Source organism: Schistocerca nitens, chromosome 1 (assembly GCF_023898315.1).
Source record: "Schistocerca nitens isolate TAMUIC-IGC-003100 chromosome 1, iqSchNite1.1, whole genome shotgun sequence".
Lineage (NCBI taxonomy): Eukaryota > Metazoa > Arthropoda > Insecta > Orthoptera > Acrididae > Schistocerca > Schistocerca nitens.
Window position 1 is genome coordinate 752768446 of NC_064614.1, and position 17861 is coordinate 752786306.

General features: G+C 46.9%; 1 protein-coding gene across 1 annotated transcript in view; it reads left to right on the plus strand.

Moving 5' to 3' along the window:
• LOC126236991 (U7 snRNA-associated Sm-like protein LSm10) overlaps window positions 1-17861 on the plus strand; it is a 62986-nt gene that overhangs the window by 25100 nt on the left and 20025 nt on the right. Inside the window, exon 2 of the mRNA XM_049946719.1 lies at window positions 45-162. Coding sequence (XP_049802676.1) covers window positions 45-162 — 118 coding nt within the window. The remainder of the gene's footprint in view (window positions 1-44; window positions 163-17861) is intronic.

The window sequence follows — 17861 nt, forward strand, 5'->3', positions numbered from 1 at the left end:
GGACATTGGACTAAAACATTTTTATAATTTGGTTTTGATTCCAGGTATATGAATGTTACAATGTCTGATGCTATATTTACAAATCCAAGAGGACAACATTATTTGTTTGAGTCATTTTTCCTAATGAATAGGCAGATACGATACTTCCATATACCAGAAGAGGTGAGATAACTAATATATTATTTAGTTTTTCTGGTGTTCATGATAATTGTATTTTATGAAACCTAGGCCTGTATATAATCACAATTATCGATAGGCACACACAAAGGAAATAAAACTTGTTAGGTTTTGGAGTTTTTCAGAAGTTATCCTTCGATGAGCTAAAGTAACACACACACACACACACACACACACACACACACACACACACACGTGCATGCCTGCACTTGTGCCCCTACATGGTGCCAGCTGAACTAATTCTACCAATGCTGTTTGCTGTTTTTTGGCAGGTGGAGAGATTGCGGTGGGTGAGGCAGGGAAAGGGACTGGTGGTGGGTGGCTAGCATTTTGGTGTGAGGCGGCAGTTTACTGGCTAAGAATGTGGGAGGGAAGGGTGGTGGGTATGCAGACTGGCTCAATGGTAATGGCTAGTGGGAAGCGGCACATGCTAAAGGCGACTTGGGGACATGAATTGAGAGCAGGTAATAGGATTTAAGAAAGGGGAAACTTTTGGGTGGAGGTTGGGGGGACATCAGGTTACCTCAGGTTGAGCCAGGATGATTATGGAAGCAGAGAATTTGTTGTAACGATAACTCACATCTATTTAGTTCAGATAAGGTTGGTGGAGGGAAGGATCCAGATGGCTAAAGTTGTGAAGGAAAAAATCCCTCCTACACAGCCTAGCCACCCATGTATAGCATATCTGCAGTGATGAGAACTCTCTTGCTGAGTACGCTGAAGGCCTCACAAAGGCCATCATAGACTGACAGTGCCCTCCAAATCTAGTCCACAAACATGTTTCCCATGCCATAGCCTCATACATCCCAATCTTCCCACCACCCCCCAGGAATCAGCTACAAAGCAGCACTCCTTTAATCACCCAATATCACCCTGCACATGAACAATTGAACCATATCCTTTGCCCAGGGCTCTGATTATCACTCATCATCCTCTTAAATGAGTGACATCGTACAAGATCCTTCCCATGCTCCTGAAGTGGCATTCTGTCGCTCATCCAACCAACACAACATCCTAGTCCATCCCCATGCCATTTCTAATCCCAACCCGTTGTCACAGGAATATCGCTGTGCCAGGTGCAAGACCTGCTCTATCCACACATGCAGCACCCCTTAGTCCAGTCCTGTCAGTCTTATCCTATCCATCTGTGAAAGCAGCTGTGTCATATATCAACTCTGCTGCAAACACTGCACAGCTTTTTATGTTGGTATGCCTCCCAACCATCTGTCCACCAGGATAAATGTCCACCCCAAACTGTTGTCAAGAACAAAGTTGTCCACCCAGTGTGATGACATGCAGATGAGCACAACATGCCAGAGTTCAATGGCTGCTTCACCACTTGAGTCATGTGTATCCTTCCCTCCACCACCAGCTTTTCTGAAATAAGCAGACGGGATTTCTCTTTACAGCACACCTCTGCTGCTGTAATCATTCTGGCCTCAATCTCAGGTAATCCACTGTACCTGCACCCTGCACCAAACAGTTTCTGCTTCCTCTTTCTTGTCACCCCTTCCCAATTCACGTCCCCACATCGCCTTCAGTGTGTACTGCTTCCCACTGGCTACTACTATCATGCTAGCCCACATACTTGCCACCCTTCCCTCCCACATTCCTACCTGACAAACCAACTGCCTTCCTCAAGGCCATTAGACACCTGTTCCTGGTCTCTTTCCCTGCCTCCCTCTACCCACTCCACCCAAGACTACTTCCAACACAAGCAGTCCATCTGCCAAAAAATAGCATCCTCACTGTTAGTTCAGCTGGCACCATGCAAGGGAATAGGTGTGTGTGTGTGTGTGTGTGTGTGTGTGTGTGTGTGTGTGTGTGTGTGTGTGTGTTTTACTCAGTTGTCAGTTGGTAACTCAGAAAGCTAGTAAGTTTTCTATCTTGTGTGTGCCTATCAACAACTTAGTGCTTCTGCTTTTAAGTGAATGGTTTCCTTTAATCCAATGTATTTACATTCTGCAAGAACATTCATAAACATCCAAACAAATTATAAGAATGTATGTATGTATGTCGATTTCAACCAAACTTGCTACACATATCATTTACTCTCTGAAAAGAATCACTGTGGGGGTAAGAACCACCATCAAAGGGGGGGGGGGGGGGAGGGTGAGTTTGGGTGTGAAAATGCAATGTAGCCCACGACGTGAGAATATACCCATACTTTAGTTATCCAGTATTTGAGAATGAGAGCACTTAGTGACTTGAAACCCACTTTACACTTTTCAAATCTTTATGAAACTATTTCTCACTGACAACCCCCACAAAATGATGAAAGGGAAAAAAGCCTGTCAGTTACTACACTTTGGCTATTCAGCAGTAAATCAGTCACATGAAGAATGATGTTTTAATTTATTACTTTTTTATGAGTAACTCTGTTCGCAACACATTTCACAGACAGTAGGCACATATGCTACTGGATGTATGTGCAAAATTATATCATTGTACAGCACATAGTTCAGGAGATATGATGTCCGAAACATTAAGCTGCATGAAATGAAACTGCAAGATGATATTTGTTAGACATACAGGTGAAAAGCATGAACAAATACACGTGAAATATGTTATATATGTGTAAAATATATTTGATGTGTGTGCACGAAAGCAAAGCCACTGGTAAGAAGCTCATTCTAAACTCCTGGAATGATTTCAGTCAGCTTTGGTACACACATTAGTTACAACCTAGACAGTGATACTTTAGGAGTAAGAGTGTAATAACGTGGAGTGAGAAGGGAGGATGAGGAGATGAGCAGGCAGCGAGGGAGAAGTACGAGACAAGCACACAGATAGGACAATGAGCATGAGGAGGAGATGGGCAGATGTAGGGGAGGGGAAAGTGGACAGGGAGAGGGGACTGGAGGATATGGACAGACAGGAAAGGGGGGAAGATGGACAGAGACTGGGGGGAGGAAGAGATAGGCAGAGAGATGGAGGAGGAGGAGATGAACAGACAGGGGGGAAGGTGGAATTAGGCAGAGAGAGGGAAGAGGAGAAGATGAGCAGAGAAAGAGGAGGGGAGGGGAGGAAGGGGCAGATTGCCAGAGTGTGGGGCAGGAGGTGGTGGACAAAGAGAGGGGGTGGTGGTGATAGACAAAGAGAGCAGAGGGAGGAGAAGTGGCCTAGAGGATAGAGTTCAAGGTTCAAAGAAACACAGCAAAGGAAATACAGTACTAACGTGACTATAGCAAATGTTGAAAGTGACCACCAATCATCTCTTGGCTCTTGTTGGCCCTGGTCAGCAAGTTGCTGAAGGCGGATCAGAGCTAGACTGCTGAAATTGCTGCAGCCTTATTCGAAATGTTCTGCTGCAGTTCTTGAAGACTATGAGGGTTTTTGCAATATACCTTAGACTTGAGGGCTCTCCACACAAAGTATTTGCACACTGATAGATCAGGTGATCTGGGTGGCCAGCCAGGGCTGCGACCATCTGACATCAGCTAACAGCTTTGTCCGGTGTAGAGACTGTGTAAATGTGCTCCACATTTGGTCAGCTGTATGAGCCATTGCTCCATCCTGTTGGAAATAACTGTAGGTCTTTCCCTCCTTCATCAACACTGCCACAAATTCATGTCCGATCGTATCCACCCGTCTGGACCATTTTCATTTGTCCCACTATGCTACTCCAGTCAAGAATTATCAAAAGGAAGCTGTTTACAAGTCTTATTTGCACAGTTAACATTGCAGTACTGAAGGTGAGCGTTAATCAAATAACAAAATAGCATTCATATTATGTGATAGTGTTAATAATACACTCCTGGAAATTGAAATAAGAACACCGTGAATTCATTGTCCCAGGAAGGGGAAACTTTATTGACACATTCCTGGGGTCAGATACATCACATGATCACACTGACAGAACCACAGGCACATAGACACAGGCAACAGAGCATGCACAATGTCGGCACTAGTACAGTGTATATCCACCTTTCGCAGCAATGCAGGCTGCTATTCTCCCATGGAGACGATCGTAGAGATGCTGGATGTAGTCCTGTGGAACGGCTTGCCATGCCATTTCCACCTGGCGCCTCAGTTGGACCAGCGTTCGTGCTGGACGTGCAGACCGCGTGAGACGACGCTTCATCCAGTCCCAAACATGCTCAATGGGGGACAGATCCGGAGATCTTGCTGGCCAGGGTAGTTGACTTACACCTTCTAGAGCACGTTGGGTGGCACGGGATACATGCGGACGTGCATTGTCCTGTTGGAACAGCAAGTTCCCTTGCCGGTCTAGGAATGGTAGAACGATGGGTTCGATGACGGTTTGGATGTACCGTGCACTATTCAGTGTCCCCTCGACGATCACCAGTGGTGTACGGCCAGTGTAGGAGATCGCTCCCCACACCATGATGTCGGGTGTTGGCCCTGTGTGCCTCGGTCGTATGCAGTCCTGATTGTGGCGCTCACCTGCACGGCGCCAAACACGCATACGACCATCATTGGCACCAAGGCAGAAGCGACGCTCATCGCTGAAGACGACACGTCTCCATTCGTCCCTCCATTCACGCCTGTCGCGACACCACTGGAGGCGGGCTGCACGATGTTGGGGCGTGAGCGGAAGACGGCCTAACGGTGTGCGGGACCGTAGCCCAGCTTCATGGAGACGGTTGCGAATGGTCCTCGCCGATACCCCAGGAGCAACAGTGTCCCTAATTTGCTGGGAAGTGGCGGTGCGGTCCCCTACGGCACTGCGTAGGATCCTACGGTCTTGGCGTGCATCCGTGCGTCGCTGCGGTCCGGTCCCAGGTCGACGGGCACGTGCACCTTCCGCCGACCACTGGCGACAACATCGATGTACTGTGGAGACCTCACGCCCCACGTGTTGAGCAATTCGGCGGTACGTCCACCCGGCCTCCCGCATGCCCACTATACGCCCTCGCTCAAAGTCCGTCAACTGCACATACGGTTCACGTCCACGCTGTCGCGGCATGCTACCAGTGTTAAAGACTGCGATGGAGCTCCGTATGCCACGGCAAACTGGCTGACACTGACGGCGGCGGTGCACAAATGCTGCGCAGCTAGCGCCATTCGACGGCCAACACCGCGGTTCCTGGTGTGTCCGCTGTGCCGTGCGTGTGATCATTGCTTGTACAGCCCTCTCGCAGTGTCCGGAGCAAGTATGGTGGGTCTGACACACCGGTGTCAATGTGTTCTTTTTTCCATTTCCAGGAGTGTATATGCACACCAATTGGGTTTACTAAGAAATTCATAATAGGAGCTAACCAACTTAGCAATTAATAAATCCTGTATGCACGTTATAAACTGAACATTATTAGTAACCAAACTTTTTATGGTTGCTATCAAATTACTGAAAAAGTGTCAGAAAAACGGCCAACTTTCTGCACCAAAGTAAGAGATACTAAATTGTTCTTCACAGTATTAATTCCATGAACTGAACTGTTGATTTTGAAGAAAGATATGTTAATTATGAGAAATTTTACTAAAGAATAAATACATTGTGGAGCACCAGTTAGTATTCTTTGAACAGACTTCTGCAGGATGATTTTTATTTAATATCACAAACATTTCATATTACTTGATTTTGGATTTTAAATACTTAAGCTTGTTCTACTCTAAAATACAATGATATATGAAACTTATTAAGTTGCAATCCTAACAAGGGAACCTCCCCATCGCACCCCACTCAGATATAGTTATAAGTTGGCACAGTGGATAGGCCTTGAAAAACGGAACACAGATCAATCGAGAAAACAGGAAGAAGTTGTGTGGAACTATGAAAAAAATAAGCAAAATATACAAACTGAGTAGTCCATGCTCAAGAAATCCAACATCAAGGAGAATGTGAGCTCAGGAGCGCCGTGGTCCCGTGGTTGGCGTGAGCAGCTGCGGAACGAGAGGTCCTTGGTTCAAGACTTCCATCGAGTGAAAAGATTAATTTTTTATTTTCAGACAATTATTACCTGTCATGTGACTCACATGCCGTCACCAGTGTCGTATAGAATATATCAGACGTGTTTTCCTGTGGAGGAATCGGTTGACCTATGACCTTGCGATCAAATGTTTTTGGTTCCCGTTGGAGAGGCACGTCCTTTCAACTACTAATCGCACGGTTTTGCAGTGCGGTCGCAAAACACAGACACTAAGCTTATTACAGTGAACAGAGATGTCAGTGAATGAACGGACACATCATAACTTTGCGAAAACAAAGAAAATAAAGTTTTCACTCAAGGGAACCAAGGACCTCTCATTCCGCAGCTGCTCACGCTAACGACAGGACCAAGGCGCTCCTGGGCCCAAACTATCCTTGATGTTGCCTATCTTGCGCATGGACTACTCAGTTTGTATATTTTTTTTATGGTTCCACACTGCTTCTTCCTGTTTTCTCGATTGATCTGTGTTCAGTTTTTCAAGGCGTATCCACTGTCCCAACTTATAACTAAATCTGAGGGGGGTGCGATGGGGAGGTTCCCTTGTAAGAATTTAACTTTGGCAATGTCTGTCTTAAATCTGCATGTCCTCATATTTTACGGTATGCCAGGTGGAAGTCTCCTGTGTATTCTGAACTGCACAATGAGAGAGTGAATTTTCAGAGTTTAACATCAATGAATTGGCTGTAAATAATTTATTAATGTCCTTGAAAGTTTTATTAATGGCACTTTCTGGAACTGTACTTAATTTTCTATTTATTGCTATGTTTACCTAGTCTTCAAAAATCACAAACTTTGCATGAGGTAATGTTACTGATGAAAGGTCAATAAGATATGCAAGAAGTAATGGACCTACATGGGAACCTTGTGGTACACCACCAGTAATTAGTTTCCAGGTTTTTACAAGACTTCCCTGTTGATACATGTTGTTTCTTGTTAGTGAGATACAACTTAAACAGATTCACAGAATTTTCTGTGACACCATAAGATTCTAATTTATGTAAAAGATTGTCATGTATATACTGACAGATTCCTTGTCTAATTAATTAAGTACACATATAAATATAATAGAGGGAAACATTCCACGTGGGAAATCTCTGCCCAAACTCTTTGTCTTTAAATATGTCTGCTTGTGAGATGTCTGCTTGTGTCTGTATATGTGTGGATGGATATGTGTGTGTGTGCGCGAGTGTATACCCGTCCTTTTTTCCCTGTAAGGTAAGTCTTTCCGCTCCCGGGATTGGAATGACTCCTTACCCTCTCCCTTAAAACCCACATCCTTTCGTCTTTCCCTCTCGTTCCCTCTTTCCTGATGAGGCAACAGTTTGTTGCGAAAGCTTGAATTTTGTGTGTGTGTTTGTGTTTGTTTGTGTGTCTATCGATCTGCCAGCACTTTCGTTTGGTAAGTCACATCATCTTTGTTTTTAGATATAATTAAGTACACAGTATTATGAAAAGGATAGATTGCTACTTACTATATAGAGGAGACTGCGATGCAGACAGACACAATGAAAAGACTCCTATACATTTGAGCTTTTGGCCAAAAGATTTTCATATAAAGGAGAAAACAAACACGCATTCACACAATCACAACTTGCATACACACAACCACCGTCTCTGGCCACTAAGGCCAGACTGTGTATAGCAACAGGGCCTGATGAGAGAAGCAGTCTGTGGGTGGAGTGGTAAGGAGGAGCGTGGGACAGTGAAGGGGAGGGATAGCGGTGTGGGGGAAGTGTAGTGCTGCTTGGGGGAGCTTGTAGGGACATGGCAAGGACAGTGTAGAGCTGCTAGGTGCAGTCGGGTGGTTTGGGAGGGGGGGGGGGGGGAGATTGGTGGGTGTGTTAGTGGAAGAGGAGGCTGTGTAGTGCTGTGGTGGGAGTGGGAGTGTGGAAGGGGATAGGGGTAGGTGAAAGTCAGGGTCTAGTGAAGGTTGAGGTTAGGGAAGTAGCAGCATTATAGGAGATATTGCAGTGAGGGTCCCCAGCTGTGCTATTCTGAAAAGCTGGTGTTGGCAGGAAGGAGCTGGACGGTGCAGTGTGTGAAGCAGTCATCTTTGTAATCTGGACTGAGGGAGAGGATACGCTATCTACATTCATCTAGAACCCCAACACTTTCACTCCCTTTTGCTTCACCTGTTGCTCCTCAAACCAACAAGTCACTTTCTCTGATGTCGACATCCACCTCTGTACCCATCCATATCAAACCTACCAACACAAGCAGTACCTCAACTTTGACAGCTAGCACCCATTCTAAACACCCCCCTGCCCCTCCTAGGAGCTCATCTCTCTTCTGAATGCCGGCTGGGGTGGCCGAGCGGTTCTAGGCGCTACAGTCTGGAACCGCACGACCACTACGGTCGCAGGTTCGAATCCTGCCTCGGGCATGGATGTGTGTGATGTCTTTAGGTTAGTTAGGTTTAAGTAGTTCTAAGTTCTAGGGGACTGATGACCTCAAAGTTAAGTCCTATAGTGCTCAGAGCCATTTTTTTTCCTTCTGAATACGAACCTGGACACCACAGGGCCCCAGTCTGTGCAGCACTACATTCCTTTCTGTGCTGTAGGTCTATCTTTCTACTACTATTTTTTCCTCTCTACCTTATCATTGGATGGTCTTCTTGATGTTGATTGGGCTAGGATCTGGTTTTTATTTTGGGTACTTGTTTTATTACCTTCTGGCTTTCTACAGTTTCTTGTTATTAATTATATGGTTCACTTGTTGGGTTTGACTTGATACTTCTTTTCTAAATTTTACAGAAGTGCAGATCATGCAGGGGAAGGTTGCCTAGCACTACATATATTCCACCTTTGTGTCTTTCTCTCTCTGCACTTTCCTTTTTTGCAATGGCACTGTGGCCAAACCCCAGAACAATAACCATTCTGTTGTAAGGGAGGGGGAGCTAGGTCAAGTACCTTCATGGTGATAGCCCCCTGACCATGCAGGAATCGCATGGTTGGTGCCTGAGCTGGAAACTCCTCATGCAAGTGAGGAAGTATATCCCCATCATGGCTGGGACATATGGACTCTGGGAAATGATTTACTGGCCAGGTAATAGTTGCTGTGGCTGGGTGGCACCTGTGGAGAGAACCCCCATTCTGAGTGGGTGGTACCATGGTGGAAGATTTGCACATGAAGTGAAATAAACTTTCTTCCACTGGCCCCAGCAGTCTCTTCTAAAATGAAGACATATTACAATGCGGAGAGGTAAGATGCTAAAATGTTCTTCTATGACCACACTGTGTGAGCAACATAGGACTCAGACACAAAGCGAGAAATACTCCAGGGGGTATATACCCTGGAAAAACTGGGAAAGCCAGGAAAAATTCAGAAATTTTTCAGTGAAATTAACCAGGATTTTTTTTTAGAATTCCGGGATTTTTTTCATTGTTTTTGTTTTCAGTTCAGTTTTTGTAATTTTGACTGGTAAGAACAGATACTCTTAACAATGAATTTTACTGTAGCCCACTACTGCAGAATAATATTGCGGCAATAAAACATAAACAAGGGAATATTGCCAAAATAAAAGTTTACTTGCAAATAAAATGCACAATTTACAATGCAAACACAAGTGTCTGCTGACAGCAAAATGTATCAAAGGCTTTAGGATGAAGACTGTACAATACTTCGTATCAACAAAAACTTTTGATAAGTGTGTCATCGCAACTGTTGACATTTCTAACAGGCCACGAGAAAATGTAGCAAATGATGTTTAAGAAGTGTTACTTTCAAAGTAAATTTCCTTTTACGCCTTTTATGTCCTTTGCCCCTTTTGGGAACATCACCTCCCTGTCCACTGGGGGATATCAGTCCCAAACCCCTAATCAACACCTTCCAGCTCCCCTTACCAGGAAGGGGTCCCATGTGACACTGCCGTCCCAGAACTCAGCTGACCTGCAACCAGATGCCAGCCAGTGGTTGAAGGACCCACTGGTTGCAGGTTGTAGAACTTCACGTTCCTCCTCTGTCCCAGAATCTGGAGCAGACAAGCCCTCACAGAAATCTAAACCATCCAAGGACAAGAAGTAGTTTTCCAAAAAGAGGGAGTTTATAGTGGCCCCTGCACTGAAAGAAACTGCATGTTCTGCTTCTGTACTTGAGAAAATGTTTCTGGTGGCCCCTATGGCCCAGATGACACCACTCCCCCCCCCCCCCCCTCACCCCCCCACACACCATGATTCAGAACAAATGTGTATTGATGGTGTATCTTCACAACCAGAGGCAGAAAGTGGCCTCGAAGCATGACCTGCCTCCTCAGTCCCTTTGTGTCCCACAAGATACTGATAGCATGATCCTCCTAAGGAACTGTAGCAGTTTTTTCTGCCATTTGGCTGAGCTACAACGTCTTTTGTGCATTTCTCCTGCTTTGCATCACCCTCCAGGAAACTTGTAGACCCCTACCCTCCACAGCTATTGGGGCTATTTGAAAAATCACTGACTATGAAAGAGCATCGGGTGATGTTTGCAGATATGTTCTGGACTCTGTCCACACCAAACATGTGCCACTGAATACGACTTTGCAGGCTGTGACTGTTTGTGTGAAGACAGCTCTGAAGTGTATTGTGTGTAACATGTATCTCCCTCCCAACAATGAAATGTCCCAGAACACTTTGTCTGTAGTGTTTTCTCAGCTCCCTTCACCCTCCCTAACACTAGGTAACTTCAATGTTTTGTGGGGTGGAACTATGACTTCTGGCTGTGGTAAAGCTGTCAAAAACTTGCTTGCTGCTCCATGTGTAACAGTGATCATTTTCTGATCATTTTGACTCTCATTTGGCATTGCTTACCTGGGCATCGACCTGCACGGGCTCTTTCCAAAGCTGATTGGGATGCTTTCACCACTGCCATTGGCCTTTGCATCTCGCGGCATTGAGGTATCGATATGGTTTGCCAGAGCACAACTGCAGACATTCTGTTGGCAGCTGATTCAGCGATCTCCTCTTCCTTGGGATCCTCCAGTCAGAAGACAGTACCTTGGTGGACCCCTGAAATCGCTTTGGGTATTAGAGATCGCAGACAGGCTCTTCAACACCATAAGCAACATCTGTTGATGAAGTACCTCATTGCCTTTAAATGGTTCCATGCCCAGGTCTGTTACCTCATAAAATGAGAGAAACAAGAATGCTGGGAGTGATATGCTGCTACCATTGGTCCACGTACTCCTCTTCAGCAGGTTTGAGCAAAGATGTAACACCTCTGTGGACACCAGTAACCCGCATGTATACCTGATATCTGTGTGAAGGGTGATGTCTATACTGATCCAGACATTGTTGCTGAACATTTTGCTTTTTGTTACACTTGAGCCTCTGCACCTTAGAATTATCAGCCTGCATTTTATGCCCTCTCACATCAGAAAGAGAGACTTCCTTTACCATTTACTGCGAATCACCTGGAACCTTGTAATGCTCCGTGCAGTGAGTGGGAATTCCGTAGTGTCCTAGTCCTTTGCCCTGACAAGGCTCCATGACCAGACTGCATCCCCAGCCAAACACTCAAACACACATCAGTGGATTGGGAATGTCACATCCTTGCCATTTTCAACTGTATCTGGAAAGAGGATGAGTTCCTGTCTCAGTGACGAGAATGCGTGGTTGTCCCAGTACTGAAACCAGGTACACACACCCTTGAGATGGACAGTTATGGCCCACTTGGCTTCATAAATGTTCTCTGCATGTTGCTTGAATGAACAGTAAGCCAACGGCTGTGTTGGTTTCTTGGTTCTCGAGGTGTTTTTCACCAAGGCCATTCAACTGCTGGCAATTTAGTCTGCTATTCAGTCAGCTTTTCTTCGATGTCAACATCTTATCTCTGTCTTCTTCAACTTGCCTAGGACTTATGACACCACATGGCATTGTCACATATTTGTTGCCTCCGTAAATGGGGTCTCCAGGCCAACTTCCGATTTTTCTCTGGAACTTCTTACCTCTCTGTACCTTAAAGGTGCAAGTTGGTGCTTCCCACAATACTCCCCATATACAAGAGAATGGGAACCCAGAGGGCTTTGTATTGTGTGTGCCATTTTTTCTATCAATGAACTAGCTGCAGCTGTGGGGTCTACTGTGTCACACTTCCTGTATGCTGTGACAACTTTTGCATCTACTGTTGCTCCTCAACTGTGAGTGTTTTGAACACTGACTACAGGATGCCATATGAAAGATGAAGATATGCCGTGCATATCTGTTGCTGCGCATCCCCAACCAGAACTCCAATGATCAAATACTCAGTGTGGTGAGTCTGTTTTTTGGGATTGGTCTTTGATGCCCCATTGATGTGGTTTCCCCATCTTCGCCATCTTAAGCAAACAAGCTAGTCACACCTTAATGCTCTATTCTGTCCCAGCTTGGGAGTGGGGGGGGGGGGGTGACCACTCTACATTTTTGTGGCTCTACAAAACTGTGATCCCTTTGCGTCTTGATTATGGGAGCCGGGTGTATGGTTCAGCCTTGTCTTCAACATTTCAGATGCTAAGCTCAATATGCCATTGTGGGCTCTGACTTTTTGACCAGTGCTGTAAACAGCATAGCATCCATTCCCCTAGAGATAAGATGCAAACAACTGCTGCTCATCTATGCAGTGCACATTTATTGCTCCCCTGAGCATCCAAACTACTATGTCCTTTTTCCTTGTAGGGAGATCTACCTCCCACAATGGTGGCCAAGGTCTGGAGGGATGATTGCAGTTTGCATACAGAGTCTCTTATATGAATTCCATCTTTGCCCACTGTCGCCACTTGTCAGCAACAAATCGCCTGCGCCCCCATGATGTGTACTCCATCCTTGGCTCTCCTCATCTCTCCTTTGAACTAAAACTTTCAGTAGACCCTGTGACTTTTCCCAGTCTGTTCCTGATGCTCTTGACCCATTTCCAGGCTCAGACATGGTATACACTGACAGCTCTATGGTTGGTGGATTAACTGGATTTGCCTACATGCCTACACACACACACACACACACACACACACACACACACACACACACACACACACACAAACCACAACATGCAGTGAACAATGGTCCCTGCTGCAGTGTATTCATTACAGAATTGGTGGCCTTTGCTCAAGCCCTCAATGACCTTCGTTTTTGCATTGACGAGTCATTCTTAGTCAGCAGTGACTCCTCGAGTAGTCTTCAGGCTGATGAACAGTGCTACCCTCGACACCCAATTGTGACTCTCCAGGATCTTCAATATGACCACAGCACTGTACATTCAGTCACCTTTGTATGGACCCATGATCACATTGGGATCCCAGGGAATGAATGTGCTGACTGACCAAGATGACTACCATGACACCGACTTTGCGAAAGGCGATATTGGAACTGACCCCTTCGATAGACTCTACACCAACTACTGTTGGAGGCTTGGAATGCAGATTGGTGTGCCCTGGTTTCTCCAGATCACAAAGGAGACCATGGCCATGTCGCAGTCTTCGTGTCATGCTTTTCACAGGGAATCTACTGCCTTCTGTTGGCTTCATAGACCACATTTGGCTGACCCATAGCCATATTGTATGATGGGAGGATCCACCCTACTCTTGGTGTGGTGCCCGGATCTCACGACGGCCCATATGCTACTGGACTGGCCTAATTTGACCACCTTATGGCAAAACATACACTTGCTGACACACTACCTTGGTGCTACGGGACATACCTGTGAAAATGGTTTTTACTCCTCTCTGTGATGTAGAGTTAATTACCCTCATCGGCCACTTGAGGGATTGGAGGGTTGCCCCTTTGTCTCCTCCGACCCAAGGGGCACATGGTGGCCCTTGCTTGGTGGTCCAACCTGGCTCCTGCCCTTCCCACCTTTTTAATTCTTCTTATTCTTTTAGATCTGTCATTTATTAACAGACTTGTCATTGTTGTTATGCAGCTAGTTTCCTTGTGGTAATGGAGGGTGTGGGAGCACCTGTCAGATGCAGATGGAGTCTCCCCGGTTGCATAACACATCCTGTGGGCCTCCACCCTGCTTTCTGGGCAAGACAAGTCTCTCACCTTCACCCTTTTACATCTCTCTCACTTCTACTAGCGTCTATCTTTTCTTGACTCTCAGAACAATCAAGTCTATTTGGATTTGTCTCGTGTCCTTCTTCTCTGGAACATATTCCTGGCTTGACACAAACAGGCTTAAGAGATCGATGACCTCTTAGTTTGGTCCTTTCAACTTCATCAATCCTTCCATCCACTTCATACTAAGAAGTCCCAACCACGCAGCCTAACAACCCATGGCCCCTGCATCTGTAGAGAATAGCAGACTTCCTGCAATAAACCAAGGGTCTCACTGAGGCCTTCCCCCCAGGGGGCTCACAGTTCTTTTGAGAGTTTGTGAGTGGTGCACACAGAGCCCCGAGCTATTGCAGCCAACTCTTCCTTCCCTGGCTGTGTTTCCTTCACCCTGCCCTCCCTCCCTAAACTCGCTCCTTCCCCATTGCCACCTCCTCCCCCTCTCGTGAAGAGCTCCCTCTCTAGCATCTGTGGTTTGGTTTCCTCTCCCCCCTTCCTTCCCCTCTCCCTTCCCCAATGTAGCCCCCTGCCACCCTGGTAGGTCACCAGCATGTGTAGCCAGTCCATGTGGTGGGGCTGTTATGTACCCGTATGGCTGAACCCCTGATAACACAGGGATCACACTGCTGATAACCGAGCTGTTCCCTCCCCATGTATACCAAGGAGTGGTTGCTTACCTTCTTGGAGCATCGGAACTCCTGGCAACAACCGCCGTGCCAGATGGCCCTTGCTGTGGCTGGGTGGCACCCATGGGGAGAGCCCCTTGTCAGAGTGGGTGGTATAAGGGTGGATGCTTGGTGCAGGAAGCATATCAAGCTGCAAAAATCTGGCTGTTCGCATACAGCTGTCTCTTCGAATGGTGAAGGATCATTGAATGCCTCTTCGTATGACCCGACAACCTTCCCTTCCCTGACTACACCATGGCAGGAGGGCCAGGCTCGCCGTCTTGAGATGAAACCCTGTCCCCATTATCTCATCTGTACTAGGACAGATGGGGACACATTCAGTGCCACAAAGCCATTGTTTTTTGTGGAAAATATTGAGGACAAGTTTCGTGAAGTGAAGTCTCTTGATAAGATGGGGTCGGGCTCCCTGTTGATCAAAGCTTCTTCTGCCACCCAATCCACAGCCCTTCGTGCCTCTGATCATCTTGGCAATGTCCCAGTGTCTATCACTCCTCACCAATCTCTGAATAATTTTTCATAGGGAGCTCATCCTGCAAACTGATGATGACCTCCAGGCTAATCTGGAGCGGCATGGCACTTATTTTGTTGAGCAGAAGGGTCGAAAAGACAACAGCACTGATACTGGTGCCTTCATTCTGCCTTTTGAAGGGGATACCCTCCCAGAGAAGGTCAAGGTTATGTGCTACAGACGTGACATGAAGCCGTACATTCCTCCACCTATGCGGTGCTTTTGGTGCTTGCGTTTTGGGCATATGTCTTCCTGCTGTACAGCAGACGCCTTGTGTGATGACTGTGGCCATCCACTCCATGAGGGGAGCCCTGTGTTCCACCACCTGTGTGTCAATTGCGCTGACCGCCACTCCCCTTGCTCGCTGGATTGCCTGGTGCACAATAGAGAAAAGAAGATCCAAGACTACAAGTCCCTGGATCACCTGTCTTACGCCGACGCTCGCCAAAAGCATGGGAGACTCCATCCGGTGTCACTATCAACTTTCACCTCTGTTACTTCATTTCCTCCTCCTCCTCCTCCTCCTCAGCCTTACCCCGGTACTATCCCTCTCTCCCCTTCCCCTTCTCTGCAATTCCCATGACCTCCCGTCATGGAGCCACTCACCCTCCTTTGTTGAAGAAGTGCCCCCCTTGTTCGAAATCTGTTGGTGACTGGGCTCACTCCTGGGACCCCTCTCCCCAGCGTTTCTCAGGCCAAAAGACTCTTACCACCACTCAGCCATGAGGCGCACCATCTGTGCGCCCCAAGGTCACCCTCTCTCTCTCTCTTTCAGTTCCAGATCTTGTAGAAGCCTGTACTCTCCCCTTGCCCAGCCCTTCTCCACCTCAGAAAGAGAAGAAGAAGAAACTTAAATCCCAAGACAATGTGCCCCCAGTGCCCCTGGAGGTGCCATCTCCCCTCTCGCTACATGAGTCTGACATCTTATTTTTGGATGGCACCACATACTTGTCAGTGATGACTACTGACGGATTGACCTGACCTCCTCAGCTTCTTTATGTCTGTCTTGGATTCTCGCCACAGGATCATCCAGTGGAGAATTGCAGTGGATACTATCATCACCTGCCAGAAATGCAACATCTTGTCTCCTCCTATTCTGCGTTCTGTCTTGTTCTTCAAGACTCTCCAGTCTAGGGTAGCATCTGGTGGGGTCTGCACTCTGGTTTGCTCCAATGTCATTAGTGACTGGATCCCCCTGCATACCAATGTGGGAGCAATAGTGGTTTGAGTGCAAATGACTCCAGCAATCACAATTTGCAATGTCTACCTCCCTCCAGGTAGGCCACTTCCTTACGTTGCACTGTCTACCTTAATCCAGCAACTCCCACCCCCGTTTCTCCTCCTTGGGGACTTCCGTGCCCACCATCCACAATGGGGGAGTTTCACTTCAACGGGTAGGGATATCCTAATTGACCAACTTATCACGGACTTCAATTTGTGCCACCTCAATAGTAGTTCCCCTACCCATTTCAGTGCTGCTCATGGCACCTTCTCTGCTATCAATCTCACGATCTCTTCCCCTGCCCTTGTGGCTTCCCTACATTGGTCATACTATGATGATCTTTGTGACAGTGACCACTTTCTGGTGATTCTATCATTCCCCTGCTGCCTCCAGGCAGATGGGCCTCATGTTGCGCATTCTGCAGGGCCAATTGGCCCTTAAATACATCTTCTGTGAACTTTGACACCTCCATCTTGAATTCCATTGATGTAGTCGTGGAAGGCATTTTTGCCACTATTCTGAATGCTGCTGGCACTGCTGTTCCCCTATCTACAGGTCCCCCTCATCGTCGACCAGTACTGTGGTGGACCAAGGATGTCGCAGTCGCTGTCCAGGACCACTGACGGGCGTTGCAGCAATTTAAGCGACACTCTTCACAGTCCAACCTCCTCTCTTTTAATTGTCTCCGTGCTAAGGCTAATTACCTTACTAAACGGAGTAAAAATGAATGCTGGGAGTGCTATGTTTCCTCCCTGGGGACGTATGCCTCTTCATTGCAGGTTTGGTCCAAGCTCCATAGCCTTCTGAGCCACCAGTAACAGTCAACTGTCCAGGGTCTGAACCTCCAAGGTGCTCTGTGCACTGATCCATTGGTCCTTGCATAACACCTCACGACACACTTTGCGACGGCATAGGCGTCCTCTTCCTACCCTACTACCTTTCTCTGGCAGAGACGCAGAGTTGAACAGACCTCCCTCCGTTTCATCCTGCACCACGTTGAGCCCTATAATGCACCCTTCTTTGAATGGGAATTGGTGCAGGCTCTTAGCTCTCCACAAGCTACAGCCTCAGGCTTGGATTCCATCCAACACTTGGATGTTCCCCAGAGGCAACAACTCCTCAGGGTCTCCAACCACATTTGGCTAACAGATGCTTTTCCATCACAATGGCGAGACAGTATAGTTACCCCGTCCTTAAGCTCAGGAAAAACCCAATCTCTCTAGACAGCTACCGCCCTGTTAGCCTGATGAATGTACTTTGTAAACTGCTCAAAAGGATAGTCAGCTTCAGATTATGTTGGGTACTCGAATTTCGAGGCCTTTTGTCCCCATATCAGTGTGGCTTCCGGGCAGGGCGATCTCCAAATGACCATTTACTCCAGTT